Source organism: Equus caballus, chromosome 3 (assembly GCF_041296265.1).
Source record: "Equus caballus isolate H_3958 breed thoroughbred chromosome 3, TB-T2T, whole genome shotgun sequence".
NCBI lineage: Eukaryota > Metazoa > Chordata > Mammalia > Perissodactyla > Equidae > Equus > Equus caballus.
Genome location: NC_091686.1, coordinates 42,926,600 through 42,950,990, shown reverse-complemented (window position 1 = coordinate 42,950,990; position 24,391 = coordinate 42,926,600). Strand labels below are relative to the sequence as shown.

Genomic DNA, 24,391 nt, shown 5'->3' with positions numbered 1-24,391 from the left:
CTTCCTAAGAGCTGGCGCCAGTCTGCATTTTCCACTCTGTTTCCCACTACATCCCTTCATGTCAAACAGAGCTACTCCACAGAAGCCCCGTGGTTTCTCACTGCCTCGCCTTGGCACGCTCTTGCTATCCTGGCCGTTCTCTCTTTCTGGAATGCCCTTATTCACTCTCTTCATAAGTTCAAGTTCTACCATCCCTTCAAGATTTAGAGCAAATATGTCTTCTGCTTCAAAGCCTCTGTTTTCTTCGCTCCTTTGAAATCCCATATCACTTCCTCTGTAGTTCTTTTACAGTGCTTGTCACTGGAATTATCACCTCTTATGGTATTATAAGTTAAATATGACTATATCCATCAGGAGGGAAGGAAGGAGCCAAATGCAGCTGAATTATTCAGTTCCTCCGAAAGTGTTTTCTGAGTTCCTGCTGTCTGCCAGGCACTGCACTAGGCCCTGTGGGCTGAGCACAGTCCCTGCGCTCAGAGAGCTCTCGGAATACTTAAGTTTCCCATTTCTCAGTACAGCTGATACATGGGCTGATTGCATTCCGTCTGTCACATCCTTTGTCCTTGAACTCTTCTTGTGTGGAGAAAAGGGAGAGGTCGGGAGAAGATAGGAAAGGACAGAGGCAGTTTGATACATGGAGGACACTTTACTATCCTCCGGAGAAAACACAGATCTTCTACTGATGCCTTTAATTTTGAATGACATAGTGAGACAATTTTTTAAATGTTATTAGCAATATGAAGAATTTCAAAAGAAAAAAACAGATTTTTATTTTAAATTTATGTTCTTTATTTGGGCCTTATAAAAGCATCCTATGTAAAATGTTCGCGCTCTGCTCTTTCCCTGGGCGTGGACACTCTGGCTGTCTCTGGCCCTAGATCGGGAAAAGGAGGTCATCCACCAGGCAGCTCTTCAGCAGACGAAGGAGATGGACCTCAGCGTGGTGCGACTCATGTTCACGGCGTTTCTTCCGGACAGCACCGGCAGCTTCACACGGCGCCTGGAACCCGTGGTGTCGGACGCCATCTACGACAGCAGTGAGTGCTTCACTTCTAACAGGAGGCAGCTCGGGAACATGTCAAGAGCAGACTTCCAGCCCTGCCCTGGCAGTTGCTTGCTAGCTCCGAGTCCTGGGGCAGATAACTTAATCACTTGGAGCCTCACAGTGATACTTAGAAAAGGGGAATACTAAAATCTAGCTGAAAAAGTCGGTGCCTCGTTCAAAGTGAAACGTAGTGACGCGCTCAGTAGATGTCGCCCTCCTTCCTCAGATGGGTGTGTTAGTCTGTGACATGCAATACCAAATGGCCTCTTATTTTTTAATTCCTTGCTATGAGGATATATTGTTGGTACTCTTAGATGGGAAAAGTTTCTCAATTTTTTAATTTGAGGCTCTGAAGAGAAGTTAATAAAAGACAACTGTTATTCTTATCCATCTTCGTTCTCGCATGTTATAGCTTTATCAAGATAGGAACTTTATCAAGAAAGAAGTGAGCAGTATAGATATGTGGCTTCAAAATTCTATTTCACTCTATGGTTCATAGAATTTTTTAGAAGAATTTTACAATGGTCTTCAGCACTTATCATGTAGATTTCTTGTTTCGTATGCAAGGAATTTGTTAAACAGATATTCCCAAAAAGCCTGCAAGGGCAATATTTAGGCTCATTGGAAGTTTATAGAGCTTTCTCTGACTAGAACACGCCATGCTCCAAGTACAACAACTAACTGATTTCTCTAATTTAAACAAGTTTGAAGGGAAGCGAAAGAGTTATAAAATGATGTAGACTCGTATACCAAAGATCACCTTAAAATGCAGCTGCTGGAGCAACAAAAAAAGGAAGCTTCATACTATTACCACATGAAACTTTTGCTCCCTAACCGCACAGAATTCTAATTTAGTTTGGGGAAAAGAAATACAACATCTCCATTTTTCTTTTCTGTAAAATAAAAGTTAATAAATAGTTTAAGAAAATTTTGCTTTTCCTAAATTTCTAGGACTCTTGTAAATAGTATATCAGTATCCTGGGAATAAATTGGGGGTCAAAGACTTGACCTAATTGAAATCCCACAAATCCATTGGCTTGGTACTTCCTGAAACATCAGAAATGCTCTTTCTCTTTCTGTATTAATCTCTTCTACTGTGCTAGCGGGAGAAGCAAATCCTGCTCCTTTCGACCTCCTCTCCTTTGGTGATGTTAAATGACCCAGGCCCAAGAAGTGCTCAGAGAGCTTCAGAAGGCAGTTTTCTTTTATTTCTGTCCTTGTTAAAGCAATACGAGTGAACGCATCTACTTATACTTTCTTTTGGTTGATGTGTGCTAAGGGTAGGGTCCCTCCTAGGAGAATGGCTTGTGGAGCTGAGGATAAACCATGATGTTTGTTGTTTTTCTCCTGTGGACAGAAGCCCCCAATGCCTCCAACTTGAAGATTGTCAGGATGGATAGGACAGCTGGATGCGTGACTGGAGGGGAAGAGATTTATCTTCTCTGTGACAAGGTTCAGAAAGGTAAACACGGGCTCTGACCTCAGGAGATGAAGTGGTTCTGAGTGTGTCTGTGAGCCGCTTCGGCAGTGGACCCGGTAATCTCTCTCTCCTGCCATAGAACTCCTTGAAACTGTTTACACATTGATCTCCTCCAAATTGAAGTTGTCTGTGTTATTTTTTTTTAGCCCAACAAATTCATTTTAAAATTTTCGGCAGAAGTAAAGGGAAATAAGAAAATAGTGATAATTGTAATCAGTGACATTTCGGTGTTTTTCTGTTTTAAACTTTCCTATCTGAACTTAAAATAAATGAGTAATAGCTGAAGCTTGACATGCACACACACACACACACACAGTAATGTTTTACGTAGCATAGAATGTCTCATGTTACTCTTACGGTGCTTTGTTGCAACACTGAGAGAGCCTCTCCGTGCACTTTCACACTACACTCTGATGTCAGTTAAGAAAAAGAGAATAAGGGCTATAGGGAAATGCTCAGAGTGTGTTTCTCTCGTAATTTCACTTTCAGAAAAGGTTCTAGCATTTCTCTCTTGTTAGGGGTAGTACGAGATTGATAAATTAGCAGAAGCTGGAGGGGGTTGTGTTATTTTCTCAATCTTCACTCCTTTTTAAAATAAAATAACAGAAAGTATAGTGAGTAAAGATCTACGTACTACAAAGTGATGAGCATTTTCAAAGTAAGCAGATGCATAACTGGAAATATAGCCCCTAAATAAAATAACCATGGCTTAAAAAAAAATTTTCATGTGAGGCTAAGTCCTCTGAGGTAGAAAGTCAGAAAAGATAGGCTCAAATTTTAAAAGTATATATCTTCACCCAAAAGAAGTTCACACTTTCTCTGCATGTCCTGGTGTCAGCTTCTTTTCAGCCTCTCTGTCCAAGTGATATGCATTTCCAGATTCCTGGGTGTGCATATTATGTGTAGACACAATCTGAGGCCCTTTATTTGTAAATGTGATTCTTACTCATTATAATTACATTGGAATGGCTTGTTAAGAGAAGTCTTGCACCTGGTTTAAAGGATCCCAAGAACCAGGTCCAGGGTAGTCCTACCTGAAGGCAAAGGAATGGACCAGGAGATAATGAGGTATTTTATCCAACCCTAATATTTCTGAAATTCTACTTAAATGGAAATATAAACTTCCAGTTTTTGTAAATCAGTAGTGTAGTCCTTCCTGTGAAATGGGAGGTGAAGCCAGGGAGATGCCAACCTGAGTTACATTGTCATATTTCTGCAGAATTAGAATCCATCACTGAAGTGTGAATTTAGGCATTCTAATTTAATCTGAAGGGACTTGACCAACATAATATTAACAGTTTCTCAATCTAGACTAATAAGTATCACAGCGAGGCAGTATAGTAGAAAGTTTAACAGCCTGGAGTCTGAAACTATAGTGTGTTCAAATCCTGGCTTCTCTATTTACCAGCTGCTCAGCCGTGGATAGACTATCTAACCTCTCTGGACTCAAGTTTCTCTTCTGAAAAATGAAGATATTAATAGCACATCTGCATCACAGACATACACACACACACACACACACACACACACACAAATCACTTAGAACACGTCCGCTGTACCGTGAACTTTATACAAGGTGAGTAGTAGTATGTAAATCTATATTGAGTTGACTCACCTTTGAGACTGATACTCCTCGCTCTTCATATTTCTCAGGAATTAATTGGTTTAGGGATGGAGAAGTGGAAAGGTCAAAGACTGATTAAGAGAAAACTCAGATTGAATAGGTAAAATTAGCATTCTGTCATCCTCAATAAAACTTGGGGCCCATTACTGTGGTAACTAATAAAAATTCAGTAGTAGAATTTTAAATGATTCAAAAGTCTGTTTCACTTTAATTACTCTCAAAAAAGTTTAAGTTCATAGTAGGTAGAATTTCGAACCAGCTTTATTTTTTCAGCATGTTTGTAAATATTATTACACCATGTGAAATTACACACCTGAATGTGGCTGTTTGCAGATGACATCCAGATCCGATTTTATGAAGAGGAAGAAAATGGTGGAATCTGGGAAGGATTTGGAGATTTTTCCCCTACAGACGTTCATAGACAAGTAAGTGGATGATGATGATGATTTTACATTCTCTGCCTTGCTGAAATTCAGTACTTAGTTTCCGTATATGAAAAAGGCAAAATCATAAGTATTTATTGAACATTATAAAAGAGTACTATTTTTAAGACTCTTGCATTTCTTCCAGAAAAGTTCCCTACCATAGAATTCTGGGCAAGCCTCTCTTAGGCCGTTGACTCTGAGACCTTGCAAGACGTTTCAGTGGAGTATCTGATCACCTAACCTTAAGGCAGGGGCCCTCAGACCCTTGGCTGGAAATGTTTTAAGTGTGTGTATCAGTCTGCTCAGGCCACCACAACAACGTACCACAGACTGGGTGGAGCCAACAGCAGAAACTTATTTTCTTACAATTCTGGAGGCTGGAAGGCCCAGATCGAGGTCTGACAGACAGGGTCGATTTCTGGTGAGAGCTGTCTTCCTGGCTTGTAGACAGCCGCCGCCTTCCTGTGTCTTCACGTGGCAGAGAGAGAGGGAGCTTTCTTCCGATAAGAACACTAATCCTATCTGATCATGGTCCTACGCTTATGACTTCATTTAACCTCAGTAATTTCTGCAATGGCCGTGTCTCCAGGTGCAGCCACCCTGGGGGTTAGGGCTTCAGCATGTGAATTTTAGGGGAAGACAGTCAGTCCATAGTGTTCTACCAGAGTAATTATGGTGAGATCTGTTAAAAGAGTATTCTAATGAAAAGTCTTGAAAGCGGGAGTCTTCTGGTTGAGGCTGATGTCATCATGATAAATCAAGATTTCCCAGTGACAGCTGAATGTATAACTGAGATGAAAATACTGAGTCCCCATCTTAATGATTACTCTGAGTGAGGAATGCTATTTTCACAAAAAAAATTGGAAATGATCCAAATGTCCGTCAGTAAGTAACTGGTTAAATAAATCATGGCATATCTGTGTGATGGAATATTATGCAGTTATTAAAAAGAATGAGTACTCTGTGGACTAATATGGAAAGATCTCACAGATACAACATTAAAATTCTTTAAAAGAGAGATATAAAACAAAGTGTATATTAAAAAGATTCTGTGTTCATGTTTGCATATGCATAAAGAAACTCTAGAAGAATAGAAAAGGAATGAATGACTTCTCTGTGTTTACCTCTGCGGGGCAGGCACTCAGTAGGAATTGTCTGGATGGGGGACAGGAGTGGGAAGGAGAATTTTCAAGGTGTGCCATTGTATACCTTTATATTTTACAAAGTCTTGATCCCTGTGAATATATTACATAGTCAAACAATGAAACTAAGAAATATAAAAATACCTCACTATTCTTGGGACCATCAGAAAGTAATGAGGAGGCTGTCCTGGAGGGGTTACCGAATGCCCTGTATGGGCCTGGAGCCTTGGCCATCCTTACCTCTGATTGCACTGCCCCTGTGTGCTGTCTCCCTTGCAGAGTTTAGTCTCCTCTCCTCATCGGCTCACCTGCCGGCTGACTGTGGTGCCCGCTTCCTCATCTCTCTCTCTCCACATCCTGTCTTCCTGATGTTGCTGTAAATAATCTTGGAGGCTTTTAAGGTCGATTTGGAAGAGGAGAAGGAAGTGTATGCAATGTGTTTTATTCGTATGATTATTTACAGCTGGAAGACATTTGAAATATTAGACAAATGAAATAATAAAGATTTGCCATATGTTGGCATAGTGTTGCATTTCAATTTCACAGCATCAGTTTGATAAAAATGATGGGTATGGACTTCTGAGTTTATAACTTTCTCTAGGGTGCTGTATTTTTTAGTACTCTGTGTCTGAACATTGGGCCTAAAGAATGTGTTTGAGTAGTACTGCTGGAAAAAAGTGCAGCCTGTGCCAACATCTAAACCTTTGTGCCCCACAGTTTGCCATTGTCTTCAAGACTCCGAAGTATAAAGATGTCAACATTACAAAACCGGCCTCCGTGTTCGTCCAGCTTCGGAGGAAATCTGACTTGGAAACCAGTGAACCAAAACCTTTTCTCTACTATCCTGAAATCAAAGGTAACTCAGTTGTTTACGTTCTAGTTCCTGTTCCAGTGAGAGGACGAGCCGGTTAGAAAAGATCAGTTAGCTGCCTCCTTTGAATGGCTTCCTGGTGACTGGCCCCTGGGTCCATGGTACTTATTTTTAGGAAAGAGATAAGTAATATACTATTTTGGGGTCATATAAGTAAAACAAGAATACAAGAAGTAAATCCAGCCTTTTAAAAGAATGTTATTTCTACCAAGCTTCTATGAGATTTCGACATTTGAGAATTTGTCTTTGAATTTGAGACTGTCGTTTATTGAGTAACTTGGCGTTCAGGCAGTTGGGATAAAGAGATGAGGCTGCTGTGGAGGAGGGTCAGCCCCTTTGTCGCTGGCCTCAGGCAGCTGGGCAGAAGCCTCAGCCGCCGTGCAGTGCAGAGCTGCAAAACTGGATAAAGTACCCTTCTTTTCCTCACAAAAGGCACACCGAGAAGGGGAGAGGACAGTCTCCTTAAATAGTTACAGTGCAAATTTATGAATTTGGTAGGTTCCCAAAGTAAAGCATTCATAAACAAATGTGAGTTTATGCTGAGGGAAGAGATTCTAAAGAAGCTACAAGAAGAAGGCTTCTTCAAGATCCTTAAAATCTGGGGTATATTTCAGTAGTTGAGCGTGAAACAGAGGAGGAAAGGGTTTCCCAGGCTTAGGGAACTTGGGGAGCTGAAACAATGAGTGTTTATTCAGAGAAAAATGGGCATTGTGAGCACTGAGATGGACTAGTGAAGGCCCCGGGCAGGTAAGAAAGGCAGGCCAGGCTCTGTGATGGGCAGCTAAGGAATTCTGCGTTGATTCTGGACGGGGAACGACCAGGCCTGTTTGGATTTGGAATGATGGCTCTGACTTCTTGATACAGACACTGAGGAGACTGTCTGGGCAGCAGACAGTGAGTCAGAAGAGTAATGCAAGGATCCAAGTGAGAAAGGGTGAGGTGAGGAAAGTAATAGTGCAAGGATTGGAAAGAGACGGTGGCTTCAAGAGGCAGTGCATGCTCACATCGAGAGGACCCAGATGCTGGTTGAGGTAGGAGGCGAGGGAGAAATTCAGGAGTCATAGATGGTTCTTGGAATCCCAGCCTAGAAAGGTTGTAATATGGTTGAGCTTGTGAAAGAATTAAGGGAGCAAAAGTAGATTTGGGTGGGCAAAGGGGGAGCTCAGTTTAAAACATGTTGCCTTTTATGTTCCTGTGGCAAATTCCTAACAGACCCGTTGGAAGGCAGGTCTGGAACTCCAGAGAGGGCGGGGTGGGGAATCAGCATTGAGAAGCCTCTCAGAATGAGTGGAACAGACCCCCAAACTGGATGATTGTTCAAAGATGTTTCTTAACCTGGAGAACACTGACCCTCAAGCATAGAGATATACTTTAATATAATTAGCTTGTTTTGCAATCCTATTTTTTTTAATCTTATTTTTTTTCTTCTCCCCAAAGCACCCCAGTACGTAATTGTATATTCTAGTTATAGGTCCTTCTAGTTGTGGCATGTGGGGCCCCGCCTCAGCGTGGCCTGATGAGTGGTGCCATGTCCACACCAAGGATCGGAACCGGCAAAACCCTGGGTTGCCAAAGCAGAGTGCACAAACTTAACCACTCGGCTACAGCACCGGCCCCTATTCAATCCTATTTTGTATTTTACATGTTGAAAACTATGATTCTAAGAAGAGATCCATAGACTTCATCAGACTGCAAAAGGGGCCTTGGTACAAACAAAATTAGAAAGCCCTGGATTAGAGGGAAGTGAGACTGGAGAGGGAGTCAGTACAGTGACGGTCACCAGCACCCAGGTCCTGGCTGAGGTTAGAAACCACAGAGGTGCTGCAGCACGACCCACGTGGGCGCTGGATCCTGTGATGGCAGCGTGTGATGGGGGACCTTTGAAGAGGGCTTTCTTTTCCTAGAATTCGTGCTGCGGCAGGAGCGTTTAGAAGATGGTTCTGTGAGTTCTTGTTTCTTTTCTGAGGTTGTGACCTGTCCGCTGACGCTCAGGCTCATAGTGCATTCTGTTCCCCGTGGTTTGAAAGCATCGTCAGCAGAGGAGCCTTCTGGTTTCTCCGCAGGAAGTGTCACACCAATCCCAGCACATGGACCCGACAGAGTCTGGTTGAAATGGAGGAGGAGAGCCCTGCCGTGGCCTCCCCACAAGCTCTCTCCTCTCTCTTCCCTCCCCAACCCTGGAACTGCCCGAAGTCTTCAGTCTGCATAACGTTTGAAAATCCCTGTTGGATTAAACACCCTTCTTTAAAAGCAGACAAAAAAGAGAAATATGGCAAAATGTTTTGGACTTTCTGAGGGAAAAAAAATAGATTTCTCCTCTTAAAATATGTCTTCAAAATAGTGTTAATTTTTCTAACACAGAGAATCTTATAAAAAAAAGGAAAACCTGATTACCTACACATGTATGAGCCTAGAAACATTAAGAGCTGAGCTTGGTTTCTAGGTTGCCTGTTTACCTTTCATGGTGGGATGTGCAGATCAGAAGAGCAGGGCACAGCATGTGTCTGCTCAGACTGTTACTTTCATTGCTACCCTGTCATAGTAGGAGCTGTCTGATGCTAGGGTTAGAGATGAGGTCTCCTGAAAGTTCAAAACCCCACCTGTATGCTTCAAGCACGTACTTTCCACGCTGTCATTGGTAAAGCTCCATGCAGTACAAACAATGCAAGAAGAACCATCTGGAAAAATAAGACAGAGCAGTTGAGCTCTGTAGAGAAAATGGCCAGCATGTATTGTGATAGACTCATTGTGAGATTAGAACTGTTTTATTAAAGATAACAAATTAGCTTAGTCTATAAAACCTTCTGGATTTTATAATCCCAAAATAAACTAGTCACAAGGAGAAATAATCACACCAGACATGTGACTGGTCGTGACTCTTAATGTAAGAATAAGTATATAAAAATAAATCCAAACTGCACAACACAGAGGATCATTGTGTGTATTTCTCAGAAGTCGTTGAACACACCTTCCACTGCCCCCAGCTTCTGCAGTCACTCGCTGTCTCATTGCCTAATTTTATATTCATTATTTTATCAGTATGTAAAGTTGTCTTATCTAGTAATTTATGTGTCTGTTGTCTTCTTTCTGCCTCCAGAAGGAAGAATATTCTTTAGGTCTGTCGTGTTCGTTGCTACATCTCCAGCATCTAGAACAGTATATGTCACATAGTAGAGGCTCATTAAATATCTGAGAGTTGACTTATTGATTGACCATCCTTGCCATCCTTATCCAAAAGGCTAGTAATTTAGGGGGTGCCTTCAAATAGGACATTAGACAAAGAAAAGCATATTCCTCTCGTACAGAATCATCCAGGCCTGAACTCTGTATCCTCGGTGGCCACTGACATTGTACCTCATAAAAACTTCATGGAGAGCTGTTTGGGTCCAAGGGAGGCAGTTAAAATAATCACGAGAGGGGTGATTGGCAAGGGAAGAAGACAGTTGGAGGAGCCACTGTACAAAAGCAAAGAGAGACCATAATGCCTTTCAGTCTGAAAAGATGGCAATTAGGAAGAAACAGAATCATAATCTTTAAATTATGAAAGGTATTGTCAGGATAAATGCATGCACCTTTACTGGCAAACTAGAACCCGAAAAGGGAGAATGACGGACTTTTGAGGAGCATGCACAGCAGAGGGGGTAAAAGCCAAAAGTTTATCTACATTTGTGAACTAAACCATTATCTTAAATCATCGATTATTAAAGGGAGCAAAGATATTTTGGAGTGTTTCCCAAAGAGTGACGGCTTAATATAGTGGAAAGCTCTCTGGACTTCGGCTCTGACCTTCATTCTGCCTGACCTTAATCATCATAGCTTCAGTTTCCTCTTCCGTAAAAAGAAAACTTGTATCGAGTGGCCACTTAGGTGGTGCCTGTGGTGCCACTGTCAAAGGCAGACCCCGAGGATGAATGAACCCAGTGTGAAAATCTCCATGTTCATTCAATTCCATGGAAATTCAGACTGCAGGTTCTTTTATTAAAAAGCTTGTGGAATTTTCTGTATCAGTTTTTTCATTGAAATCTTAATGGCTGTAGGATAGCTAATATTTTTTAAATTGACTCTTAAAAATCCCCATTTTACAGTGAAATATAAGTGGTGAATGCCTCTGTTTTGTAAGTCAAAAGGAGGACATAGCAAATGCTAAATGATGTCTCTGCTAGAAAGTGTGTCAATAGATGACATTTATTTCTGACGATAAGTTGTCTGCTTCCCTCTTGTGTTTCATATTTCTAATGAACTAATATTCCATGCGAGATCAACATTTTATAGGATGAGTAATAAATATGACTGTTAGTTAGTGTTGGTATACCTGATGAGGGAGAAATTTTATAAGTCTGCCCAAAACCTTTGATAAGGAAATTGTTAAGGTTTCTCCACTTTGCGGTCACCCCTTTCTAGTGGAAACACGTTTTCTTCGAAGTTGACCCATGTTGGCTTTTTTCTTCCCAACAAGTCTGGACGTGATCAGTTTTTAAACGATTATTTTTGAGTGAGCTTTGCTACCCTACTTTCCCCTGCTCCGTCTTTCAGCTGCACTCAGATGATCACAAGATAATCAGTAAACAACAGCGCTCTCTCCAGCCCCGGGGTGACTGAAAGAACCACAGAACTAGAAATCAGTGAAGATCTTTCTGAACATAAACAGTGACCAAAACTGACATTGAAGAATGAGAAATAGGACAGTTGTTCAGTATCTGGCTGCGATTGTAAAGGAGAATGCCACATTGACTGTTTAATTTAAACAAAAAAACTTCCTTCACTCCTTCAGCCTAAAAGAGAAGGGGGAAAAAATATATGATAGGAAAGTCAGAGAAGAGAAAGAAAGGGAAACAGAAAGAAGAAATAAGAGCGCAATAATAGCCCACAAAGGCAGTGACAGAACTCAGGATGGGCAGAAGCACAGATCGTGAGAAGCAAGAGAAAAACAGACAACCCCGTGAGGAATGAGAAAGCCTAGCTGGTGCCCACGCCAGGGCCGTCCACAGTCCTGAGGGCATCTCTGCGCCGCGGTGAGGCGGTGGGCTTAGACCTCTGCCTCCCGTGTCCCCTCAGTCACCAGCAGCTGCAGAGCCCTCTTTCTGGATTTCTGGGTCCACCCATTGTTATGACCATGGTGACCACTGAGGAACAGTGCAACCACCTTGTGTCTGCACTGTCTCTGCCTCTCACTTTGACTCTTTATTCTGTCCTACACACCACTGACAGGTGAAGCTTCCTAACATACCACCGTGGACACGTTGCCCAGTTCAGAAACATTCAGTGGCTCTCCTGCCTGGAGGTTGAGTCCCTTCGGTTCACAATCTGGTGCTCTACATGGTGGCCCGAATCGCCCCGTTTCTCAAGAATTCTTCATACTAAACTTTCCCGTCAGCTGAACTGATCCGCTGCTGTTTTCATAAGCGCATGGTGCACGTTCTTTCCTTCATTAGTTTCCGTCTATACCCCTTCCCAGAACATCCTCCTTGTGCCCTCTCCTGATAGAAAGTTGATCCTGGGAAGCCTTTCCTGAATTTTCCATTCCAAAGGGACTTCTAGAAGTCCTTCCTTGAACTGTAGTGCCCTCTCTCCAAGTCTTTCACCCAACCTTAGAATTATATTGGAGGGTCTTGACAGCACAGACATGATGCCATGCTTCTCTTCATCCCCAGCACTGAGCTCACAGTAAATGCATAATAAACGTTTGCTGGCTGGTACTAGTTGTTTTGTATGATCAAGTGAAAGTGCCCAGTGTTTTTCTTACTCGTTCTCCTCAGTATCTTCATCTTTGCTGGCCACTCTGGACCCTCGCGGGCTTGAGTGACAGTGGGAACTTGAGAAACTGCTGCAGAGAGGATCTGGGTGTGGACTGTTCTGTGGTCTCCCCGAGGCTGGTCTTGGTCTTCATAGCCATTGGAATAAATATGATGCTTCTTGAAATTTTGCACCCCTTCCTCCTTGGGGGCTTTCTGTTTCCCTTTAAGATGTTTAAAAATACCATTAGAATCAATATTCTTTCTGTGGCTGGTGGTGGAACTGAATCAGTCTTTTCTCCTCTGGTTTCTCTTCCTTTAAATACAGATAAAGAGGAAGTGCAGAGGAAGCGGCAGAAGCTCATGCCCAATTTCTCGGATAGTTTCGGCGGCGGCAGTGGGGCCGGCGCTGGAGGTGGTGGCATGTTTGGCGGTGGTGGTGGAGGAGGGGGTGCTGGAAGCACAGGTCCAGGTACGAGTCGAGTCTGTTCTTTCTAAAGCTTTTCCACAGTGGAGCGGGTAGAATTTTCTTTTCCCAGATTGACCAGCTTATCTGTGGGTTGAGTGGCCGTGACATTATTGAGTATCATAGATTAAATTGATGAAAATTTCCAACAGTGTAATTTTTTTCAAAGAAACGCATGTTCATTTTACAATATGTAAATAATACCAAAAACTGTAACAAGAAAAAAGTTGCCCAAGGCCAGTTATCCAAAGAATACTTCTATTAACATTTTGATATATTCCCTCTTTGTTTTTCTTTTTTGGCATAGTTGTCTTGGTATTCTTTGAAATCATTGAAAAGACTTCATATTATACGTACTACATTGTAGAAAATTTTAAAATACGTGAAAGCCTGCCTGCTTCTCATTTTTCTGTGCATACAGGATAGTGTATGTTTATACATTTCCCAAGTACAGCTGTGGTCCCCATTATGTACAGTATTTTAATCCGTTTACTTCTGTTAGCTGTTTATTATCCTTGGTTCGTGACTGCACATAGAGTCATATGTGCTGCTTTTCCCTAATGAATTATCATAAGCATTTCCCCAAGGTAATATAAACTTTACATGAGCATAGTTTTTTAAGCATCATTTTAATGATTCATAAGATTTCATCAGGTGAGTAAACCACAGTATAATTTACTTGTTTTTACCTAAAATGCTGTCCTCAACTCCTCTGTCCACATTGCTTTTCTTTTATTCCAGATTATTTTTGTAAATTATATTCTTTGAAGTAAAATCACTGTGTCAGAGAGTGTGACATCTAATGCCTGCTGCTTCCCCAAAGTGTCACCAGTTTACGCCTCCACCAGAAGCACGTGCGAATGAACAGTGGTGGCCGTGTTTCTGTTGAGGAGTCAGTACATTTTTCTGTGTTTTGTTTGGTTCCGTTTTCCCTCCAGAGGGTATTTTACGCTCTTCTGTGTCAGCAAGTCTGAGTTTGGGCAGTGACCGCTCTCCGTTAGCCTCCCCGTTCCGTGCAGGATGAGCTTCCTGTGCGGCCGAGCCGGGCCCCGCCCCAGCTGCCAGAATGGAAACTGTGCCCGAGGGCACTTCTGTCCCCCCAGGACCCCCACGTGTGTCTTACCAGCTCTCAGCAGAAGCGTGTGTTGGGCACACCACCCTCCAACTCGAAAGCCTGTGCTCACCCACGAGGAGGACCCCGAGGGGCTCCGGCCTCGTGAGAGCGGCCCCCTGAGGCCCCTTTGTTCGACTTGCCCTTTCAGGGTACGGCTTTCCGCACTATGGATTCCCTACATATGGTGGCATTACCTTCCACCCTGGAGCTGCGAAATCCAATGCTGGGATGAAGCATGGTGAGTAAGACTTTTGTTTTGGGGGTTTTTTTTAATCCTGAAGGAGGAACAAAATGATTAATGCCCAAAGTTTCTTTTTTTATCATTACTTGTCACAACATTTATCACCTTGGAAAAAAATTGATGAATGCAAATAAATTAAGAAGAGACTTTTCCAAAAAATTACTCTCTCCTATGGAGAGTATAAATTCTATTCCTGATGTCATGTTTATATTTATATATTTACTTTGTAAGTGGCCTGAACAGGGAAGAACGGAACATTAAAAAGGGATGTAAAGAGACCTGACCATTCGAACAGGAACAAGTCACCAAACTTACCTATTCTCTCTCTTTTTTCTTAAATACTACACTTTTGAAGACATTTTGAGATTTACAGGGATGGCCTTTTCCCATCCAGTGTGTCCCCTAATTAGCAGTTGTCACATGTGTCCATGTTTATGCTTCATGTCCATTCTAGCCTGCCCATGGAGTGCCTGCCTGTGTCATGTCAGGCACTTTTACAGATTTTGTTTTTGTTTTTTTTGTTTTTTTGAGGAAGATTAGCCCTGAGCTAACATCTGCCGCCAATCCTCCTCTTTTTGCTGAGGGAGACTGGCCCTGAGCTCACATCTGTGCCCATCTTCCTCTACTTTATATGTGGGATGCCTACCACAGCATGGCGTGCCAAGCGGTGTCACGTCCACACCCAGGATCTGAACTGGCAAACCCTGGGCCACAGAAGCGGAATGTGCGCAGTTAACCGCTGCACCACCGGGCCAGCCCCGCTTTCACAGGTTTTCATTGTCATCTTCATGATTGCTCTGTAAGGAGAATATTAGCATTTCCATTTTACAGGCAGAAGACACTGAGGTTCAGAAAGGTTCATTCACTCACTGAAGGGACATGTCTGTCGGAGGCAGACGCAGGAGTTGAACCAGGTCTGCCCGTGAGCCTAGGTGCATTCACAGGTCCTGTCGGAGAACACAGTGGGCCTGAACGAGCATCAGAAATGATGCACTGGACAGCTCCCGCCCTAGAGACTGCGTGGAGATCACCTCTTTACCACTTGCATGGTGAATTAGCACGAGGCAAAAAATAACCGTTCTGCTTTCAAGAACTTTGAAAATTCCACTTCCCTTCAATTCACAGAAGAGCTTTACTTCATTTTTCTCTTTTACAAATAAGCAGAATAATATGTAAGTTTTTAGAAGTGTAAAAAAAATGTTTTTTAAGATCTTAAAAGTTCTCATCACAAGAAAAAAAATTTTTTTCTAACTATGTATGATGACGGATGTTAACTAGACTTGTTGTGGTGATCATTTCACAATATATATAAATATCAAATCATTATACTGTACACCTGAAACTAATATTGTCTTATGAGTCAATTATATCTCAAATAAAAAAAAATGTTTTCTAGGAATGAGAGTTTAAAATAGCTGCAAAACATATTACTTACGGTATGACCATTTTAAAAGGAATTTCACATTATTGTTTTCCTTTGCCCTTTGCAGCAAACTTGCCTCCTGCCTTTCTCTCAGCTTCATTGAAACAGTGAATTATAACTTAATTAATAGATTTTCCTGACAAAAAGCTGATGTTTTTGCTTTTATCTCAGGAACCATAGACACCTCGTGTAAAAATGACCCTGAAGGTTGTGACGCAAGTGATGACAGAGAGGCTGTAAATCTCTCTGGGAAAGGAACTGAGACCACAGCACGAAAGGAGTCTGGCGGCGGGGCTGATGCCATTGCTCCAGCGCCCCCAGCGGGAGCAGAGGAAGGGCGCTCCTGCTGTCAGGGTGAGGGAGCGCACAGACGGTCACGCTGTGCTGCTGGGCGAGGGCACGGTCGCTTCTCGGTGCAGAAGCTGCTGCCAGAAGCAGGTTTACTTCCTGTTAAAGACAGTATATCAATATCTCGTTCGGTGTGCTCTTCAGAGTCCATATGCCTTTGGAAGCATGTGTCAGGTCATTTTATTCACACTGGGATTTCCGTTTTCCCATGTCATCTTTGAAAATAAAGTACGGAAATTCACATATGCTTTCTCTAATCATCATCTCGCAGTTTTAGGGAGTAGTAAGAGAAGCTAACCCATTTCTACCACAGATAATTGAGAACAGTTTCCGTAACTTTAACAGTCTCTGTCTCTAGATTATAGCCTAACTGTCATACTGAGGTGGAACTTTGCCTGAAAATAAGAGCTTTTCCTCTTATCCTGATGCCACCTTTGAAGGATTAGGATGAGGAGGGACCGTGCTCTTTCGTGTGTATTTTGTCCCAGTACTCATTAGCGTGTGTGTCATGGGTCTAGGTCATCCTAGGTTGTACTCGGAAGACTTTTTCTGTAAAGGGAAAGTTAGTAGATATTTAGACTTGGTGGCCACATATGGTCTCTATCGCATATTCGTTTTTTTTTTATACTCCTTTAAAAATGTACAAACCCTGCTTAGCCAAGGGGCCATGTAAATACAGACCACGCACAACATTGGGCCCGTAGGCAGCAATTTCACTTTCTGAAGGTTATTCAGGATGCGATACAAAAATACCAGTGTTCATGGAGAGTCTGTCTCTCTGTGGCAGAGACTGGTTTTTTTGACACTTTGCCTAATGAGAGAGTTGTTCAAGACTCCAATAAAGGGTTATCTCACCAAAAGATTGATTATGTATAATTATGACAAAATCCAATCAGTATTATTTGGCAACTGATTGTTCCCCTTAAAATAAGAGGCATTTGGGAACTCCTTTCCCACTAACAAGCCATAGACAGATTTTCCAAATCAGCTTCTATGTTTGTCAGTGAACCAATGTCCAGTTGTGGTTTTTCTAATGAACACAATCCAGAAGCACCAAAAAGGGCATTTTCAACTAAAATAATGTGTGTCGAGATATCAGAACACTGATGCTGATAGTTTTGGCGTCAGGCATGCCATACCTGTAGAACAGGTATAAAAAACTCAACTGATGCAGTCATTGCCTTGCAGATAACCTGTTTCTAGAGAAGGCTATGCAGCTTGCCAAGCGGCACGCCAATGCCCTTTTCGACTACGCGGTGACAGGAGATGTGAAGATGCTACTGGCTGTCCAGCGCCATCTCACTGCAGTGCAGGATGAGAATGGGGACAGGTGAGTCAGGACTTTTGCAAGCAAGTGTTGTTTTCGGGTAGGGAAGAGAGAGAAGCATTGTATGTGTGCTGGCTAGAGATAAGAAGACGTGACCATAGCTCTCGGGTCCTGTACTGGAACACTCTCTCAAGGAAAATAGCATGTCAGGAAGGTGAGTGGCGTGATTTGCTCCTCCTGCCTGTGGCTCTCACCTTTTGGAGTCCAGAATAGCCAGAATACTCATCTAAGAGTATGGCACTCTGGACAAGAACATGCACATGTGTGGGGGGAATGGTACTTTTTGAAAAGCCTTGTTTTATTTATTGCAATAAAATTTGGAATAGTATTTAATAAACAAATATTTGTTTATTGGAATAATAATATTTGCTTTATTTATTGGAATAATATAAGGATGAAATTTGGTCCTACCAAATCCCCAAAGCACTTGTTATCCCAACTGCATGTTTGTTGTGACGGAGTACTCAAGAGAAAGCCCAACAAAGGTGGCACAACGACAATAACTGAATGACTAAGAGGCACCTGTCCTTCTTTCCCCAGTACTGGTTCCTCCTCTGCCGCTCCTGCCGACGGCCGCCAGGCTGTGAGCGGATCCAGCTCTGTGGCTGCTCTACCCCACGTTGTGTGGGAGGCTAACATTCCAGACACCGTGCCTCCCAGTCCTGCTCTGACTGAGCTGCTATTTGCAAAGCCGCCTGGCTTCTTTCTAAAACAGTTCTCTTAGTCCTGTCATTGAGACTTCTAAAATGATCTCAAAAGCCTGTGAAAGTAACAAGAGACAGCAGATTCAAGTCAAGTGCCTTCTCTAAAACCTTTCTGGAATAATGTCAACAGGGAGAAATGCTTTTCTGTGGAAGAGCTCTTGAGTGCTGTGTTTTAAACCTGAACCAAATGCTTTAGGAAAGTGCCAGCCTCGGGGTTTCAGAGACCTTTGTTCTCATTCCTTGCAGCGTAACCAAGGATGTGGTATAACCACTGGCCTTGTTATACAGTATGAGAGGAACCAGTACAGGCTTCTTTGTGTAATGTCATAAACAGCAGAATGCTTTTTACAGGGTTGAATAATCCAGTTCGCATTCAATAGCATATAGCCACAAGAAAAAGCAATTAGACAGGACAGCAGCATTTCCAGTGACATTTTTAGGGACCTGCTGAGTTGATGCATCTAAGCAAGATGAGCACACAAGTTAGAAAGAGACTGCTGGTGTTTGAAAGGCTTGTGGAAAGGGGTACGAGGCACATGCGTTCAAGTGGGTGCCTTGAGGGGGCGGCACGGACAGGTTTGAAGACGCTGGCTGTACGTAGAGGGGCCAAGGAGGTGGCCTTCCCTGCCCACGCAGGAGTGTGTGCTTCGAGTCCCCTCCTGGGACCCCAAGCCAACTCATGCAGGCCGGCTCTCAGGCCTCGCCACGGCCAGCGGCCAGAGAGGTGAGACTTGGGCAGACCAAAGAGGAGTCCTCCTAAGAATGTAGACAAGGGATAGCTTTTGCCTCCTGTTTTCATGGGGCTTGCCATGTTCGGCGAATAACGTGAACCCTGTGGCTATTAGTCATCACAGAAAATACAATAAAGAAAAAAATGAAAACTTCTGGTATTGGGGAAATTCCCATGACGGTGTGAGGATTTATGGAGGAGGGAGAACGTACTTCCGCTATGAAATGCTGAGCTGCACATGGAAATTTTTAGGCAGTGTTTGAAGTACGACCTTTTTCTTGGTATTTGTGCATCATGTGTGCATCAGATGTCCTCTTCCAGCCTCACACTTCAAGAGACAATAGTGAAACCTGGAATCATTCATTTAAAAGTCTCTCTCAAGTAATGAAGTCACAGTTTAGTTTTTTAGAACCTCCTGTGCCAATGTTAATCCCAAGTGAAATACACTTGCTGTTGCTGAGAAAGTAGCCTGAGTAAAATGACACCTGCTATCTTTAAATTAGAGAAAATCCAGCCTGTGCATCAAATCCCAGCTGTCCTGCCACCGTGTGACACTTTGTGGTCTGCGTCGTAATGCCTCCCTGTTTTGGAGAACTCCCCTTAGGTGTTCCTCTACAACTCGGCAGAGCAGTGCGCATGCGGCCCTGAAGCAGGGTTGTTTAAGGGACTCAGAGGTGACTGTGGGGCACGGCAGGCAGACCTGGGCTTAAAGCCCAGCGTCACCACTCGTGAGCTCTGTGACCTGGGCTGAGTTCTCTTCTACCCGTAAGCCTCGGTTTCATCATCTGAAAAATGAGGATAATATTCCCTACTTCATAGGATTGTTGTTATGATAAATAAGATAATGTATGTTAAGTGCTTAGCATAGTCTGGTAAATAGAAGCTCTAAATAAATCGTAGCCATTTTTATTATTGTTATTGTTGAATCATTTCAAATTAATTTTTATAGTAAATTTTTTTAACAAGTAAAAAAATTTTTTCCCTAGGAGTGATGCTTGCCACCTGCCAGTATTTTCCCCCTCATTAGTGTCAGCCCCTAGGTTTGTTCTGTCATCCTTATTTTAGTGCCTAAACTGTGTGCCAGGGCTGTGGGGCTGACCCAGAGAGAAGCAGCCTCTGAGCAGATCACAGGCCAGAGAGGGAGAAAGAGGTACTGAAAACTGCCGTTGCCCAAATTCAGGGGAGACAACTTGCTCTGCTGAGGGAGTTGGGAAAGTCTTGCAAGGATGTAAGGCTTGAACTGAAATATGAAGGATGGAGAGGTATTGTCCAGGCAGAGAAGAGGAGCAAAACCGCTCCAGGCAGAGGGACTCTTAGTAGAGGAGAAATACAATGACATTGTTTCTTCAGAAGTTTGCTTCAAGAGTCTTCTCCCAATGGGTAAAAGCCTGACTGCCTTCTCCCCTCTTGGGATCTAGGAAGATCTGAAAAAGCTGCCACACGGTATTTGAGAGGAGGGTAGCAGGGCTAGGGACGGTGACTACGTTTTTCTGAACAGATCCTACTTCAGGCTTTTTACGTGGCTCACCTGCATGTCAGGGAGAAGCTAGCGGAGCACGTGCCCTGCAACCATAGCCCAGAGGCCCAGGTGGGGTTCGAATGTAGGTGTCTCTGCCTCAAAGCCCAGGTGGCTTTACACCACAAGGGGTCAAACCTCAGTGTCCCCAGAGACCAGGCGGGCACTGCAGCCTTGGCTAGGCAGTAGAGCCTCCCCACGTCAGATTCAAGACATTTTATAGATTCAAAACGTTTGGGGGCCAAAGAAAACTAGATATGAGAACCAGATTCAGTCTGCAAGTATAGCCATATCTTGGGAGTCTTTTTTTCATTAACATTTTAGTTGACTATTGCTGCCATATTTTCATTCCAGTGTCTTACACTTAGCGATCATCCACCTTCACGCCCAGCTTGTGAGGGATCTGCTAGAAGTCACGTCTGGTTTGGTTTCTGATGACATTATCAACATGAGAAATGACCTCTACCAGGTAAGCGGGAACATTAAGGAGACGACTGAAGACAGATCCCTTGCTTGTATGTGCATGTGTGTATTGTGTTATTTCCAATAATGTTACCAGTAGCAAAAATACAACAGAACATCTTTGTAGATAATATCCTGAATGTTCTTGTATGAGTCAGAATCCCTGATCTGTGGGTATAATAGCAATCCCCCACAATGCAACTCAGCATCCTGCGGGGAAGGCAAACTTTAAACTTTAGAAATCTGTCAGAGTTGATCCACTTTAGAGGGAGAACCTAGAGTAAATGCATCACATCTGTCAAGAAAAATAGAATTGAAAAATAAAATTGTTTGAAAAGCCAATAATTTACAAGAATCTTGAAGTCTGCTGAAACATTTTGACAACATCTAGATTAAATGTATATCAAACAAAGGGTACTAAAATCAGAATACTAAAAGGTTAAAAAGTTGCTTGAGGAGGAAAAAGTTCTTACAGAAACAGAAAGACAGCTCCAAGTGAGGAAAACAGGGAACACCAAAGAGTTTTGCCCAGATCAGCTTTAAATAGAAATTAGGTGGCTCGCAAGCAACGTGAGGAGCTCTGTTGCACCGACCTTCAGGCACTGCAGCGAGAGGCGTTAGCTGGGGACTCGTGGGGCTGCCTGCTGGGCGCATGCAGATCGCAGGTGAGGAAAGGAGATGGAGACTGCTGGATACTGGGTGTGGGGAGCCAGGAGGCCTGGGCCAGCCTCCCTGGGCTAAGGGCCTCCCTAGGAGGAGGCTGGTAGGGTTCCGCCATCCAGGGCTGGGAGCCCCGCCCCCCCAGGCACTTTCCCCTCCTGCTGCCTTTCCCTGCCCCGCTAGTCTTTGTACCAATCTCCTGGTCTCGCCCCCTTCTCAGCTTTGCTGTTTTCTCCTTCCCTTCACTCAGCCCACAGTGACCTCCCAGTCCTCCTTGGCCTAAATGCTAACAATTGAATCGGATGCCCAGTTCAAGCACACCTCTCACTCGAAGAATATGGGCCACAGTCTTGTATAATTATTTGTACAGTAAAGGTGCCTGCTTCAGGCTCAATTTTTAAAGCAGGTGAAGCGAATCATGTTTATTTCCTCAAAGCAAAAGCACTACAACGTTTACACGTAGCTCTCAATAGACTTTTGTCTGTGAATACTTGTTTCCTAATAAGGGGAAATAACAATTTCCCATTGGAGTTGGGCTGTAGGCTTCTTCTCTGGCCATAATGCTTAATGTCAAAGGAAAGATGAAGTCGGGGTTCTTCACTGACTCATAAATAAAATAACTGGGATGAGGCCTGATTTTAGACACACGTGTGAAGGATATCTTCTTCAGATTTTCATGCCACTTTGGGGGTTGTTGGTCTTTGGAAAGTCATTTGGTCCATAAAGCTTGACTCTCTGGCTCCTTTTCACCATCACAAGTGTACAAATAAAACCAGGAACGGAGGTCATCGCCTCTCCGTCCTCCTTTTAGACTACTCGACTTCACAGCCTGTAGGCTAGATTCAGGCAGTGACTTGTTTTTCTGTTTATGAATAGGACCTGCAAAGGACGTGGCACGACAGGATTAGTCGTTGTGATTTATGATGTGCTAAACTCCTGCTGGATCATTTGGTTACACACATAGAGACTCTCCAGTGTGCTAGAGACCAAACCCTGAAACCAGCACTTTTGACACTTGCGCATCTTCTGATGTGGGGACTCTCAGGAGAATCCGGGTCTATTTTCCCCCTCCTTTCCACTACCCTCATTAATGGGCAAGGATTCTGGGTCGCCTGGTGTGCCTTCAAGGCCTCCAGCACACACCCAGTGGCAACTCTGATTTGAGAACTAGAAAAGGCTAAGATGTGGACTCCCGTCTATCTATTGTAAAGGTTCTCTGTTAACTATCCTTGATGGGAAGCCACACAGTTCTCTAAGTAATTTCACTTATTTGGCAATTGTCTTAAACATTCTCCCAAAATACCTTTCACTAGTCTTAGTACCTTTCTGTGGACATCTGTTACGATTAAATCTCTCTCCCCACCCACCCTCTAGAGACACCTTCAAAATAATCCAAGTGCATAGAGTTAGAACTTTTCTCAATTTCAGACACGGATTCCCCTTAAACCCTATTTTCCTCTCCATCCCCTTCCCCCCAACACCAACAACCACTGGTGTGTTTGATATGGATTGTTTCATTTGCATATGTTCCTATAAAACACTAGTGGGTTTTTTGTGCATATGTTTTTTCTTTTATGCTTTTAATTATTATAAATATAATATATATTCATAGTTTTTTATATGGTTCCTGAAGATATACATTGGAGAATCGAAGTTGCCCTCCCTGGCAGCATACAGGTCTTCCCAGCCCCACTCCCAAATGTAACTACTGTGTTTGCAAGTGTTTCCCAGGAATTGGCTACATAAACGTATACACTTTAAATAGATATTTTAGTATACTCCACACACAATCCACATTATATTATATGTACATTGTATATATAATTACATGTATCTAATTGCTCTGCATTAACCTTTAATTTTTAATTTGATGTAATTATAGATTCATAGGTGGTTGCAAAAAAATGTACCACGAAGCCCAATGTACGCTTCACCCAGCTTCCCCCAATGGCAGTATCTTGTATAACTACAGTACAGTATCAAAACCAGGACATTTGACATTGATACATCCACAGACCTTATTCAGGTCACACCAGTTGTAATGCACTCATTTGTATGTGTCCATACAGTTCTTCTTACATGTATTTTAAAATACTTAAGTGGCTTTGTGCTACATCACTATATTTCTGCCTTTGCTATTTATGGGATTTATCCATGCATCTGTGTATCCAGCTAGTTCGTTGTTTCTACTCCTGCAGAGAATCCCATAGTATACATCTTCCACCTGTAATGTACCTGTTCCCCAGCAGTGGCCACTTAACCAACTTCTTGCTTCCACCTCTATGGACAATACTACAGTGAATGTCCGCTCTCATGTCCCTTTGTGGATTTGTGTCACTCAGATATATATGCTGGGGCTTTTGTATTTGTATTTGTATACTTGGCTCTGCAGAATGTCTGCATAAGTCCACGTGCCAACAGGCATAGCATAAGGATTCCTGGATGCCCAGATTGTGTCATTGTTTAAGATATAATCCTGGGGTTTAAGATCTAAGCCTGAAATATCATAGAAAACCTTTGGTGGGACCTTGGGAGAAAACTTTTAATAAAAAAACTCTCATTCATGGTAAGTGAATTTCTATGATGTGAAAAAAATTACATTAAAACTACAGATAATTCCTATCTCTGCATGGTATAACACCTTATAATCTCAGATCTTCTTATTTGCAATCTCATTCTCTTTCTCATCTCCCTAAATCGCATTTCTGATTAATAAACAAAGCTTTTATTTACTTATTTATTTTTTGAGAAGAAGGCTCTGGGCTACAATATCCAGAGTTTTGAGGACATCGTTCCATTTCAAGCTAGGGTATAGTCCTAAAAGATGAAAAAACTGAGGGAGAGTGTAAATTTGGCTAAAAATCCCGTCTGGTTTCTGCCACAGTAAATAATCCCTGTTGCTGAGGTTGAGCGGCCCGAGCAGCTTGGCTCCAGCTCGCATGTGCTGCTGCTGCCCTGCTTCAGCCAGGATGTTGGTGGCTCCCCTGCTGCCCTGCTCCAGCCAGTCCCTGCTTCCTGAGAGGGAAAGTTTAGGCAAATTGTCACTAGACAGGCTGGATTTCACAGGCGCCTGTGAAATAG

At 42.9% G+C, this 24,391-nt stretch overlaps 1 protein-coding gene across 2 annotated transcripts in view; it reads left to right on the top strand.

Annotated features, from left to right (window-relative positions):
* NFKB1 (nuclear factor kappa B subunit 1) overlaps positions 1-24,391 on the top strand; it is a 113,598-nt gene that overhangs the window by 78,166 nt on the left and 11,041 nt on the right. For both annotated transcript variants that reach the window (XM_070263348.1, XM_023637633.2), the window contains exons 8-16: positions 879-1,037; positions 2,403-2,507; positions 4,483-4,574; positions 6,434-6,572; positions 12,648-12,791; positions 14,048-14,137; positions 15,735-15,917; positions 17,100-17,241; positions 20,543-20,657. In XM_070263348.1, the coding sequence (XP_070119449.1) occupies positions 879-1,037; positions 2,403-2,507; positions 4,483-4,574; positions 6,434-6,572; positions 12,648-12,791; positions 14,048-14,137; positions 15,735-15,917; positions 17,100-17,241; positions 20,543-20,657 (1,169 nt within the window). The remainder of the gene's footprint in view (positions 1-878; positions 1,038-2,402; positions 2,508-4,482; positions 4,575-6,433; positions 6,573-12,647; positions 12,792-14,047; positions 14,138-15,734; positions 15,918-17,099; positions 17,242-20,542; positions 20,658-24,391) is intronic.